The sequence below is a fragment of the Erpetoichthys calabaricus genome, chromosome 9 (genome assembly GCF_900747795.2).
Source record: "Erpetoichthys calabaricus chromosome 9, fErpCal1.3, whole genome shotgun sequence".
Lineage (NCBI taxonomy): Eukaryota > Metazoa > Chordata > Cladistia > Polypteriformes > Polypteridae > Erpetoichthys > Erpetoichthys calabaricus.
The window spans coordinates 44,315,567-44,328,503 of NC_041402.2; the positions used below are offsets into that span (position 1 = coordinate 44,315,567).

Sequence of the window (12,937 nt, forward strand, 5' to 3'; positions counted from 1 at the left end):
ATTCTGTATAATTAAAACATCACAGTATTTGAAAATTTGGACCTTATATCTAGGTGTGTTGTATGTATTTGAGAAATAATATGCACATTAATTCTAGGGCTCAGGCATGGATTATAGCATTAATAAGGCAAATGTCTTATAGTTTGTATAATATCATCCATCCATCCATTCATTTATTTACTAATTTGTTTTTTTTTCCCAGTTCTGTGTCATGGGAACCTGGTGCTTCCTATTGACTACTCCAGGTGCAGGTGGAAAGCAAATGTGCACTGTACAATAATCCATTACAGGATAGACCAACTCATTACCAGACCAGTTTATAGTCACCAGTTAATGTACCACACATGTCTTTGGAATAAGGTGAAAACTTGCCACATGGCAGTGGAGATCCACACAAATGTGTGGGGCAGGATGCAAATACAGGACACTGTAAGGCAACAGTGCCACCTACCTATTAAACCCAAAACCACTTACCCAGCTTCTTACCACCTAACCCTTCCAACCATCCCTCTACTTCTTGCTTAATCTTGGGTCTGTCTTTCCATCACATTTATGTTGTTTATTTCATAAAGATTGATCAGTCTTTTATTAATTAAATATCTCTTATTTTGTGAAAACAATTAAAAGCCAGTATTCAGCCAAAACTGTACAAGCTGAAGAAAGACAAGCCCCTGGCTGGTACTTTTAAAGAAGCAAGTTTAAAATGGTGACTACTGTTTTATTTTGTGTCCTAAGCTGGAAGTCTCTTGTTCATCTGTGATTTAGGAATTATTACAAATAGAATGAACTACTATAGAAGAGCCTTGTTTCAGCATACTTAAGATTGCTTTACAACATCTGATTAGTGGGGATTGAAAAAGTCTGTTTCAATTACATTTTTTTATTTATTATTAGTCCAGTCAGAGACAATAACAGTATTTCTTCAGTTTGTTTTGTCCTAAGCAAAATACTGGTAATCACTGCATGTTATGGATATTGTAGTTCAGTCAGCAGAGTAGTATTTACAATTTTTTTCTCAGATGAATATATCATGTCTTTGTCTTTGTCATTTAAGAGTCTGCTTTGTTGACTGTCCCATCTCAGTTCCAGTCATGAAAGCTCTTTTATTTGTGTGTTTTATTAAGTGTGTTATTTTAGCATACTTAGAAGTATTAAGAACAAGTTCAGATCATCTTGAATAAAGTCTAATATAATAAGGCTTATAAATAAAATTATTTCACTTCCAACAGAGAACAAATGTAAAGGTTCCTTACATTTGTAAAATCTTGCTGAGTATCAAGTAACTTTTATTGCATATTAAATATAGTGTTTACAAGAGCCAATTTGTAAAGATGCATGTCCAGTTTGTATTTGAATGTTCAGGTTGATGACAACCACATAGTATACTGAGAAGAGTTTTGGAATGTGGATGGCACAAAGATTTGGCATTGATAGTAAAGGTATTGCTGTATCAGACAGAAGGGTGGGCTTATTGTCCTTTTCCTCATTAACCCAGCATTTATTTATTTATTTGTTTGTTTATTTTCCTTTTAGCATTCCTTATAGTAGTGGAGCATGCAGCAAGGATAGCAGAATAGCAGAGATTTCAACAGAAGATATTTGGGCTTTTCCAATTTCTGGAGGGGCTCCAGAATCCATGACAACTGGGAGTGAATCATTGGACCGTGCCTTGGTGGTCCACCTCACAAACTGCATAAATCTACTTCTGGTATGTTTAGAAAGATGTTGTAGAAATAATTTCTTTTGTGTTTCCTAATTACACAGAAAGGTAAGCAGAACCTAACAAATGCATGGTAATTTGAGACAAAAATCAGTCTATGTAATTAAATCTTTGCACAGCTTATTATAAAGGAATAACACACTATAATAAGGAAACTTATAAATAAGGCACAGCATACATTTCAAAACACAAACAACTAAATTATAATGAAATATATATGTAGAAAAATAAAGTATATAAATACAAAATATAAAGTGTTCCCAAGACCCACTGTTGATTATATTTAACATGTCTTACAACAAAACTTAACAGCCCCAATTAAAAAAAGTTGCAGTTTTCCAAGTGCCAAGAAAAATACAAAGTAAGATATTTGAGAAACATGTATAAAAATGTACAAAATGAAAAAATAAAGAAATGAAAATACATAACCATCAGAAAATAGATACAACTTGAATAAAACAATATAAAAAGACTAATCAGAAAAAACAGTGTTACTTCAATTAAATGAACCATTCAGTCCTGGATTTATACAGAATACAAATGTAAAAAAGATCTTTTGTAGCCTAACTAGGCATCACATTAAGAGAAAACAAACACAGTATCAATGGAATCCTGCCGTTTCACATGTGGTGAAGTGTGGATCTGGCTGACACATTTTGAAGAAAAAACTTCTTCAGGGCACAGCAACCCAATATTAACTTTACAAAAACATATGTAACATAAAACAGTGAGGAAAATACTCATATACCAATATATGCATCTCACATCAAACAATAAGTACTACTAAATGTATAAGGACAGTAGCTCACAGAAATAATTCTATTTATCAACTGACAAAAAACAACAGCTGAATGAAAAATAAAAGTAAACAGTAATCGTAAATCAATAAAAACAAATGTTTAGGCCCAAAAGGAAAAACAATATTTAACCAGAAGTGAAAACTACCTCACCAATGTATAAATAAATAATGAAAATATCTCAACAGAAGGGCATGTACCTAGCTGAAGAAAAACCAAACATAATGCACATTTAATAAAATACAAAGACAGCAATTAAATATAGAATGATGATAATGAAAACACAGTTTGCCTCACACAATCAAAGCAGATCAACAAGAAGTCAACACCATCTGAGCGGAAATGAAAGCAAGAAGATGCAGGGCTATATCACAGAAAATACGACCAATCAAGTAACTTGTTAAGACCAATGGGATGTAAAGTTTTTAATTGAAAAATCCATTTTGCTTCGCTACATAACAATACGTTATCAAAGTTACCCCGACAGAGGTGTGGTTTTACTGTTTCAAGGACGGTGAATCTAAGGTCTGAAGCTTTGTGATTATTAGTAATGAAGTGCATAGATATAGGATGTTTCAAAGATTTGGACCTAATATTGCTTTTATGTTCTGCAATATGACAACGAATAGAATGTGGGGTTTTTACCTATGTATAACGAAGGGCAGGGGTATAACAATACATAGATCACATCTTTGGAACTTCAATTCGATCTGTGTTTGAGAAAAATATCACACTCTGGAGTGGAGATTAAATTACCTTTTAAAACATTTATGCAATAACTACAGTTCAAACAAGGAAAATGTCCAGGGAAAATATGTGCAAGTTTCGTCACAGAGTGAGTAGAAATAGCCACATGTAAATAATTAACTACATGATTCCGACCCTGAGTAAAAGCAAACCTATGAGGATCAGACAAACCAGGGTATAAACATAATATATGCCAATGTTTTAAAATAATGCATTTAATAATGCATTTAATCTGATTAGCATAACTAGAATACATGAAATTGCACACTATCCTATTGGTAGTTGTAGATACTTTCTTAGATGTAAGTAATACCTCCTTGTTCATGTAAAGCACATATTTAAATTCTGTCTTAATGCAGGCTTTTGAGTAGCCTCTACTCAAAAAAAGGGCTGTCATAACCATAGCTTGACTAATGAAATCACCCCATTCATAGCAAATACGAAAGAAATGAAACAAAGGTAGGTTATTGATGATGGATCTGAGATGAAAATCTGAAGCATTTAATGAGGTATTATCAGTGGGTTTGTGATACAAAGAAAATCTAAAAGAGTTGTTCCGCACTTTTATACATGTGAACGTAACTGAATAAAAAAAGCAACGCTAACCTTTGCAAGCACAATACATTTACACCGGCTGTTACAGACTCAAATCAAATGTATGTTTTTATTCTAAAATAGTAAGAATAAGAGCAGTTCATTTCTCAAAATGGAGTCGTGTGGGATCAAACTCATGACTTTTTGATTACCAGTGAGCAGTTCTTATCGTTGCACCACCAAAGCGGTCGTTTCCAAAGCGTGTCAATGTCGCACCTTATCGCGGGTTCTTTTTCTGTAGTTATATTCTTGAATAAAAGCGCACTTGTTTTGTTATACTTGTACCTTTTGTGAAAGTGTTTATTTGATATTTGGACTTCTGGCTTCACACATTATACGCTTCATGTCTACATTTTGTCAATTATTACTAAAACATGACAAACGTTTCTGTTTCAATGATGTGTTTACATAGATTGTTGTAGACATGGAACACACACGAAATGCATGTATTCCAAATAATGATATAGTATTTGTAAAATGTGTCATTTTGCTTGACTTCTCACTGTATACAACTCTAAGCAAATGACATGTAGGTAAACAGACTTGAGCTGAGAAAACCTTGTATGGCATTGGGGGGATGTGATAGTAGGCTGCTTGCTGCTTATCGACACATTTAAAAGACGAAACACGCTGATGGAGAGGTACGAAGGGATTTCACGTGGGACGGATTTACGAGTTTTTTAGTAGGCTTTGGTAATTCTAATGTTCATCTTAATTATTTTTTTTTTACCTGTCTCTTTATCATCTTGTAAAGCAATTTGAGCTACATTGTTGTATGAAAATGTGCCATATAAAAAAAATGTTGTTGTTGCTAAATTTTTATTTTTTTATTTTTTTTTGTCCAGCATCTTGGAACATATGGACCTTTACGGTGCAAGGAAATTTATGCACTCGACAAGCTGATGAGAGAAGCCAGGGTCATAGAGGTCATTGGCAAAGTAAGCGAAGAAAAGGCTGGGGTTGTAAATTCTGCTGAAGAAGGTAAGGACCTCTTTTAGATATTATCAGTATGTTAATATCCCATTTGGAGCTCTGTATGTAATAAAGTATTAGAAGTATGGTTTATTATATGCATTGTACTTCTGGCTGAGTGCTCATTAGTTTTCCACTCTAGTCCGTACAGAGCCTGCCTCTATGGCTTAAGACAAAATTGAAACCTGTTTGATTTTGTTGGGGCGAGTTGCAGATTGGTTGGAAACTATCTTTGACTAAACATCTGCCAGTCATGGGAATGTACCATGATTCCCGTGGGCAGATAAAGTTATGTAAATGAAGTCTGTGACTGAAAACCACTGAAAAGTTCTGAAATGTGATGGCCTTTAAATTCAATTCAAGCTAGATTCATTGTGATGTGTAGACCTTTACCTTGGACTAATGCCCTGTCTAAAATTGACTCCAGCCTTGTGCAGTTTGTTGCTGGCATAGGCTGTGGTTTCCTGCCACCCACAACAGGATTAAAAGGTTTTGAGAATACTGAGTTTCAACCAAGAATGTAAGAGTTGCTGGAGAGCATATTTAAACTTGCTGTATAAAATCACAATCTCTTCTGAAACTCTATTCATATTTCAGTTCTGCCTCCTCTGGAGTCCAAACATGGAGCAGTGACGTTTTGGAATCAGTGTTCAGAGAGTTCAGATGTGTACATAGTCTCTGTGGAAACGTTTTTACTTAAGTTGAACTGCATTTTTGGCTCACAGCTTCCGGATAAGTACTTGAGCCTAGCTGACACAGGTGAGAATCGGAAAGGTAACTTTCTCTTAAAGGATCAGTTAACTGTGTTTTCATTAAAAAACTGACTGAAAACAAGAGAAATAATTTTTCGTTAGGTATTTCGAACAAAGTAATCCATACTGTTTATGCTAAAATTTGACTTATCCACCTGCATGTTGCATCTATTCAGTCTTGAGTTATCCAATGTCAGTAGTCACATGCTCACAGTGGCTGACAGGATTGGAACCTGGTGTTGTACAATCACAGATGCATTTCTGCTTACCACTGTTCGTTGAGTATTTGTAGCCTTTCTGATGATATCTTGAAAAAACTGGCCTTTCTCTTGTGATTTTGATAATTGGTAAGGGGGAAATCCTACAGAACTGCCATTTAAATTAGTGCTTTTGGCTTATTTGCCCCTCTTTCAACTCCAAAAACTCCAATGTGTGAAAATCCCAGGAGACAAGCTGATTCTTGCATGATAGAAAGTACTTATGGTAACAACAACCAGTGCACAGTTGTGTACTCAACAATGAGAGTACACAGAATGAAATTAAATGAAAGTAAAAAATGAAGGTTTGTACAGTAAACTGATAACATTTTCTGATACCATATATCATATAGTTCATATATGTGCCCACTTTTTTTAAGCCTCTCCCTTGACATTTTTTTTTTTTTTTTCCTCAGAATGTATCCTTGTATCTCACTGTTTTGGCCAAAAGTTTTGAGAATGACACAAGTATTGGTTTTCACAAAGTTTGCTGCTTCAGGGTTTTTAGATCTTTTTGTCAGATGTTTCTATGGAATACTGAAGTATAATTACAAGCATTTTGTAAGTTTCAAATGCTTTTATTGACAATTACTTTAAGTTTATGCAAAGAGTCAATATGTGCGGTGTTGGCCCTTTTTTTCAAGACCTCTGCAATTCGCCTTGGCATTCTGTCTGTCAACTTCTGGGCCAAATCCTGACTGATGGCAGCCCATTCTCGCATAATCAATGGTTGGAGTTTGTCAGAATTTGTGGGTTTTTGTTTGTCCACCCATCTCTTGAGGTTTGACAACAAATTCTCAGTGGGTTAAGGTTTGGGGAGTTTCCTGGCCATGGACCCAAAATTTCGATATTTTGTTCCCCGAGCCCCTTAGTTATCACTTTTGCCTTATGGCACAGTGCTCCATCATGCTGGAAAAGGCATTGTTCATCACCAGACTGTTCTTGGATGGTTGCGAGCAGTTGCTCCCAGAGGATGTTTTGGTACCATGAAATGGATGTTTTGGCTGCCATGAGTCAGTCAGGATTTGGCCCAGAAGTTGAATGACAGCATGTCGGGGCAAATTGTAGAGGTCTTGAAATAGAAGACTTCAAATATTGACTCATTAACTTAATGTAATTGTTAATAAAAGCCTTGGAAACTTATGGAATGCTTGTAATTATACTTCAGTATACCATAGAAACATCTGACATAAAGATCTAAAAACACCGAAGCAGCAAACTTTGTGAAAACCAATACTTACAATTCTGAAAACTTTTGGCCACGACTGTAGAGCAGATAGAGCTTTGCATTACACATCATATGCATGTATATCATTATCATCACAGCAAACAAAAGGCATAACAGTACTCAACCCTGCTTTCATGAGTGGCAGAGCCAAAAGGCACAGCTGTACAGATTCTTTACATACATAAACAAAATGAAAATACATGTTAAATGTGAAAGCAAGGAAGCAAATACCTTAGCAAATATTTAAAGACAGATAAACTTATCATAGCATCTGCATCTGACATCATAGCTATTACCACATAAATATTGTTGGCAAGGAAAATATATCAGTTGCCTGAAAAAAGCATTTCCGGGTCTGCTGCTGTTGTAAAGGTTTTCGTGTGTGATTTTGCATCAAAATTCAAAGAAATAACTAACAATAAATTGCTAGATAGATAGATAGATAGATACTTTATTAATCCCATGGGGAAATTCACATACTCCAGCAGCAGCATACTGATAAAAAACAATATTAAATTAAAGAGTGATAAAAATGCAGGTAAAACAGACAGTAACTTTGTATAATGTTAACGTTTACCCCCCTGGGTGGAATTGAAGAGTCGCATAGTGTGGGGGAGGAACGATCACCTCAGTCTGTCAGTGGAGCAGGACAGTGACAGCAGTCTGTCGCTGAAGCTGCTCCTCTGTCTGGAGATGACACTGTTCAGTGGATTCTCCATGATTGACAGGAGCCTGCTCAGCGCCCGTCACTCTGCCACGGATGTCAAGCTGTCCATCTCCGTGCCTACAACAGAGCCTGCCTTCCACGCCAGTTTGTCCAGGCGTGAGGCATCCCTCTTCTTTATGCTGCCTCCCCAGCACACCACTGCGTAGAAGAGGGCACTCGCCACAACCGTCTGATAGAACATCTGCAGCATCTTATTGCAGATGTTGAAGGACGCCAGCCTTCCAAGGAAGTATACTTGATTTTTTATATATAAAATATAATATTATAATATGAATATATAATATATATTATATATATTGCTATGAAGTAAGATAGAGGTAAAACAAAGAGCTGACACTGCCATTCGATTTAAGCTACCTTAGGAGATGCTGGCACCACCCTAGGGTGTTTCCCAATGGATTACTTGCATTTGTTTGGCTAAGGGCCAAACCATTTGATCTCTTGATTGGCTAAAAAAGTCAGTAAGGTAAAAACAGGATTTAGAATGGCTAATAATAATATAATTTAACATACAAAGTGTCATTCTCATTTCCAGAAGAAATCTAACAAATGCCACTGTTGCACAGCTGCTAACCACAGATTTAAATGACATATACCGTTAAAAAGCTCAGAATAGCTGGTTATATAGGAAGTTTAATTTGTCTTTACATATAAAACTAGGTGATAAACGTACTTCCAGGCAAATAGGAACAATTACAGCAATAGCGATCCCCCTGTGACACAGGGCTCACAAGCAGATTTGCCATTTTTATATGAAAACTTGAGCATCTTGATACGTACAACTAAAATAAATAAACCCAGAATAAATGTCTGGATTTATAAAGCAATCCATAGGATAGAGACTGTACTTTATAACACAGATTTTTCCACGGTGACACAACACATCCACAAGTGTGGCATGTATATGGAAACAGAAGATTCAGTACTTGTTTTGCAAGAATTTAAGTGTATTGATGCAAAAAAAAACAATGTAAAATAAAATTAATTCTAACAAGTGTTGGTGAAAGTGATGACTATGTCAATGCTATCACATTTGAAAACATAGATTCTGTTCTCAAACATTATTAAAAGTGTTTACATAAAGTAAAAAGTTAAATGAATAAAATGCTATTTTGGGAATTGTGTAGGGTGGTAATGTCTGTGATCACCTAGAAGGACACAAATAGAAAAGAGGTAGTTTTGGGGGGAATTTGATATTTTGTAACACAGCATTAAAGTGTGGGATCCTAGGTGCCTGTTAACTTTATGTATGACTTACAAACTATACAAATATACTGTATGTATATCAATTTATGTTGTTGTAAAGATGTCTCTTATATAAAGAATAGTCATCATAATAAGATTATCATTCTTAGCTCCTACTAAACAGGGTTTTTCTGGCTGTGTTTGTAGTGTGCATCAGATTGGCTGAGCGGGTACTAGAGAAAAAGTTACCTAGGCGGCCTCGTCCTGACATCAAAGAATCTATTACCATTTTCCAGTACTGGAGCCATTTGGAATCAGAGGACATCTTTGTGTTGGAAAATTACATGGCTGAGCTGGCGGAAGAGGGTAATAAACTATGTTAAGTGCTATGATTTGTTTTGGACCAACTGCAGAATTGTTCACATTCTTAATTTAATCAGACTAGTGTGAATGTGCAAGACATTGCAATACCAGATTTAACCACTTTTTCATGTTGCTTTACAGTGTCACTGATCCAGAACTTGCAGTCAAAGGACCAAGACATTGTACTGAAGGCGTTAAAACGCACCCCCCAAACACGTCTCCAAAAGGACACTATCCGAGCAGTCAGTCTGCTCCTGCTTGATGACCGGACTAAGGTGACCAGTGGTGCCACAGCATTACTCAAGAGCCTGGCAGAAAATCCTCGATTACGAGAAAAGGTGAAGTAGTCATTGGTGTTGCTTCTTGTGAGTTAGGGCATTGCAGTGTTCTAAAGTAAAATTAGGATAAAACTACTTTTTTTTTTCTTAAGAACTGTAAGGAGGAAGCCAGTCTTTCTTGCAGAATCTAGGTTTAGTGTCATCGGTAAAGATCTCTAATGGCATAAGATTTTGATCTCAAGAATAGGAAGGGAGTTCAGTTTCAACCTGGCACAATTTTTTACTTGGTTACACTGCATTTTTAGGCACTGGTGTCCTGTTTGGAGCTTCTTGAGGATGAGAGTGTGGAGTCCCGAGTAGCTGGCTGCAAAGCACTTGCATGTCTTAAGGTGAGCCCTACTTCTTCTAAATTTTTCTCATTAAATTAAATTCATCGTAAGTGAAATTCCATTTTATATTGTCTTTAATTTTTTTAATTTACTGTACTTTAATGTGAAGACTTAAGTTGTAACCCTCCATTTGGAACCATTGATCTATTGTGGGAATGGAATCCGCAGATGGCAAGGATTTACTGTATTCTAAACTATGGTTCAATATTTTGGGAGCTACATAAACATTTATACCACGTGTGCTTTTTAAGATTTTTTTTATAATTATTGTTAACATTTTTACTTTGATTATAGTGCATCTGTTAAGTATCAAGTGTGTATTATTTGGGGACAGGTGCTTAAAAGAAGGTGGTGAAAACTTAAGGCTTTAAGTGAATGTTGCATGAAAATACAGTCCTTCACAAAAATGCGATATCTTGTGTATGCAAAGTGATGTAGTCAAATAGAAAGCAGAAAGTCTCTTTGTATCTGTAATGCACTTAAACAACTCAGATAAAATTGTAAAAATGCATATTATTGATCAGACACATTAAACACAGTCATTAATGTAATCTTTTTTTTATTAGTAATGTTACAATACACGGACAATAGACTTGGTGTTTGGGACCTGACTTGTAGTGCAGGATGCTGGGACAGGGATTTGCTACTAAATTAAACTCTGTTTCTCCCTTTTCTCCCATTTTAGAGTTACATCAATATGTAATACAGATAACCTTAATATATAGTCATATGAAAAAGTTTGGGAACCCCTCTTAATTCTTTGGATTTTTGTTTATCATTGGCTGAGCTTTCAAAGTAGCAACTTCCTTTTAATATACAGTATGAAATGCCTTATGGAAATGCCTTTCAGCAGTGGCATTAAGTTTATTGGATTAGCAGAAAATATGCAATATGCATCATAACAAAATTAGACAAGTGCATAAATTTGGGCACCCCAACATAGATATTACATCATTACTTAATTGAGCCTCCTTTTGCAAACATAACAGCCTCTAGACGCCTCCTATAGCCTTTGATGAGTGTCTGGATTCTAGATGGAGGTATTTTTGACCGTTCTTCCATACAAAATCTCTCCAGTTCAGTTAAGTTTGATGTCTGCCAAGCATGGACAGCCTGTTTCAAATCATCTCATAGATTTTCGATGATATTCAAGTCGGGACTGTGACGGCCATTCCACAACATTGTACTTCTCCCTCTGCATGAATGCCTTTGTAGATTTCGAACTGTGTTTTGGGTCATTGTCTTGTTGGAATATCCAATCCCTGCGGAACTTCAACTTTGTGACTGATGCTTGAACATTATCCTGAAGAATTTGTTGATATTGGGTTGAATTCATCTGACCCTCAACTTTAACAAGGGCCCCAGTCCCTGAACTAGCCACACAGCCCCACAGCATGATGGAACCTCCACCAAATTTGACAGTAGGTAGCAGGTGTTTTTCTTGGAATGCGGTATTCTTCTTCCGCCATGCAAAGCGCTTTTTGTTATTACCAAATAACTCAATATTTGTCTAATCAGTCCAAAGCACTTTGTTCCAAAATGAATCTGGCTTGTCTAAATGAGCATTTGCATACAACAAATGACTCTTTTGCGGCGTGAGTGTAGAAAGGGCTTCTTTCTCATCACCCTGCCATACTTGTGTTCGTTGTGCAAATTGCGCTGAATTGTAGAACGATGTACAAGATACACCATCTGCAGCAAGATGTTCTTGCAGGTCTTTGGAGGTGATCTGTGGGTTGTGTGTAACCATTCTCACAATCCTGCGCATATGGCGCTCCTGTATTTTTCATGGCCTGCCAGACCTGGGTTTAACAACAACTGAGCCTGTGGCCTTCCATTTCCTGATTACATTCCTTACAGTTGAAACTGACGTTTTAAACCTCTGATAGCTTTTTGTAGTCTTCCGTAAACCATGATACTGAACAATCTTTGTTTTCAGATCTTTTGAGAGTTGCTTTGAGAATCCCATGTTGTCACTCTTCAGAGGAGAGTTAAAGGGAAGCACAACTTGCAATTGACCACCTTAAATACCTTTTCTCATGATTGGACACACCTGTCTATGAAGTTCAAGGCTTAATCAGCTAATCCAACCAATTTGGTGTTGCACGTTATCAGTATTGAGCAGTTACATGCATTCAAATCAGCAAAATTACAAGTGTACCCAAATTTTTGCTCAGCCAGTTTTTCACATTTGATTGAATTTCATACAACTAAATACTGCTTCACTAAAAATCTGAGTACTGGGGTGTTTTCCGAACAAAGATGTTCCTAGGAAATGAAAGACATACCACTGTTATCTTTTTTGCTGAAAGCAAATTATTATGCAGGCTGAGACGGGTTAGCCAAACTTTTTTCATATGACTGTATGTTTGTTTTATTACGCCCAATTGTCATTGTCATTGTATTTTGTTCAGTAAACCATGTAGTGTAGTAAACTTCCACTAACATATCCAAACCCGTTAAGTGTACAGTTCTGACTGATTGTGACACAAAACTAAACTCCATAGTAGCTCTTTAACCATACCATAATTACTGAAACTATTCGATATAAAATAGAAATGTCTTTGTGAAATAAAAACTAAATTAAAACTAAAAATACACAATGAAGTAAAACTAAACTGAATTTCCAAGTAAGGTCAGAAAAAATATAGAAATTAAAACTAATATAAAAAGGCAAAACTATAATAACCTTGGTCATAACAAATAAGAACTTTTTATTACCCTTTCCATCTCCACTGCACAAGCAGCCTGAATGGTATCTGTCTGTCTGTCCCTCTCTCTTAGATCTGGTCTGCCAATGTTGAAGTATTTTTTGTTTTGGTAAACATCTTTGGTCCATCAAAATTTTTACAATAGTTTTAAATAAATATCACCTTTAGCTATGCTTAGTAAAATTCAATATTTAACAATTTAGGACTGAAAAATTGA

At 35.9% G+C, this 12,937-nt stretch overlaps 1 protein-coding gene across 5 annotated transcripts in view; it reads left to right on the plus strand.

Moving 5' to 3' along the window:
• The window catches only part of ripor1 (RHO family interacting cell polarization regulator 1), a 299,969-nt gene that overhangs the window by 255,980 nt on the left and 31,052 nt on the right, over positions 1-12,937 (plus strand). For all 5 annotated transcript variants that reach the window (XM_028809409.2, XM_028809408.2, XM_028809406.2 and 2 more), the window contains 6 exons: positions 1,534-1,708; positions 4,704-4,839; positions 5,428-5,589; positions 9,187-9,345; positions 9,484-9,680; positions 9,926-10,009. In XM_028809409.2, the coding sequence (XP_028665242.2) occupies positions 1,534-1,708; positions 4,704-4,839; positions 5,428-5,589; positions 9,187-9,345; positions 9,484-9,680; positions 9,926-10,009 (913 nt within the window). The remainder of the gene's footprint in view (positions 1-1,533; positions 1,709-4,703; positions 4,840-5,427; positions 5,590-9,186; positions 9,346-9,483; positions 9,681-9,925; positions 10,010-12,937) is intronic.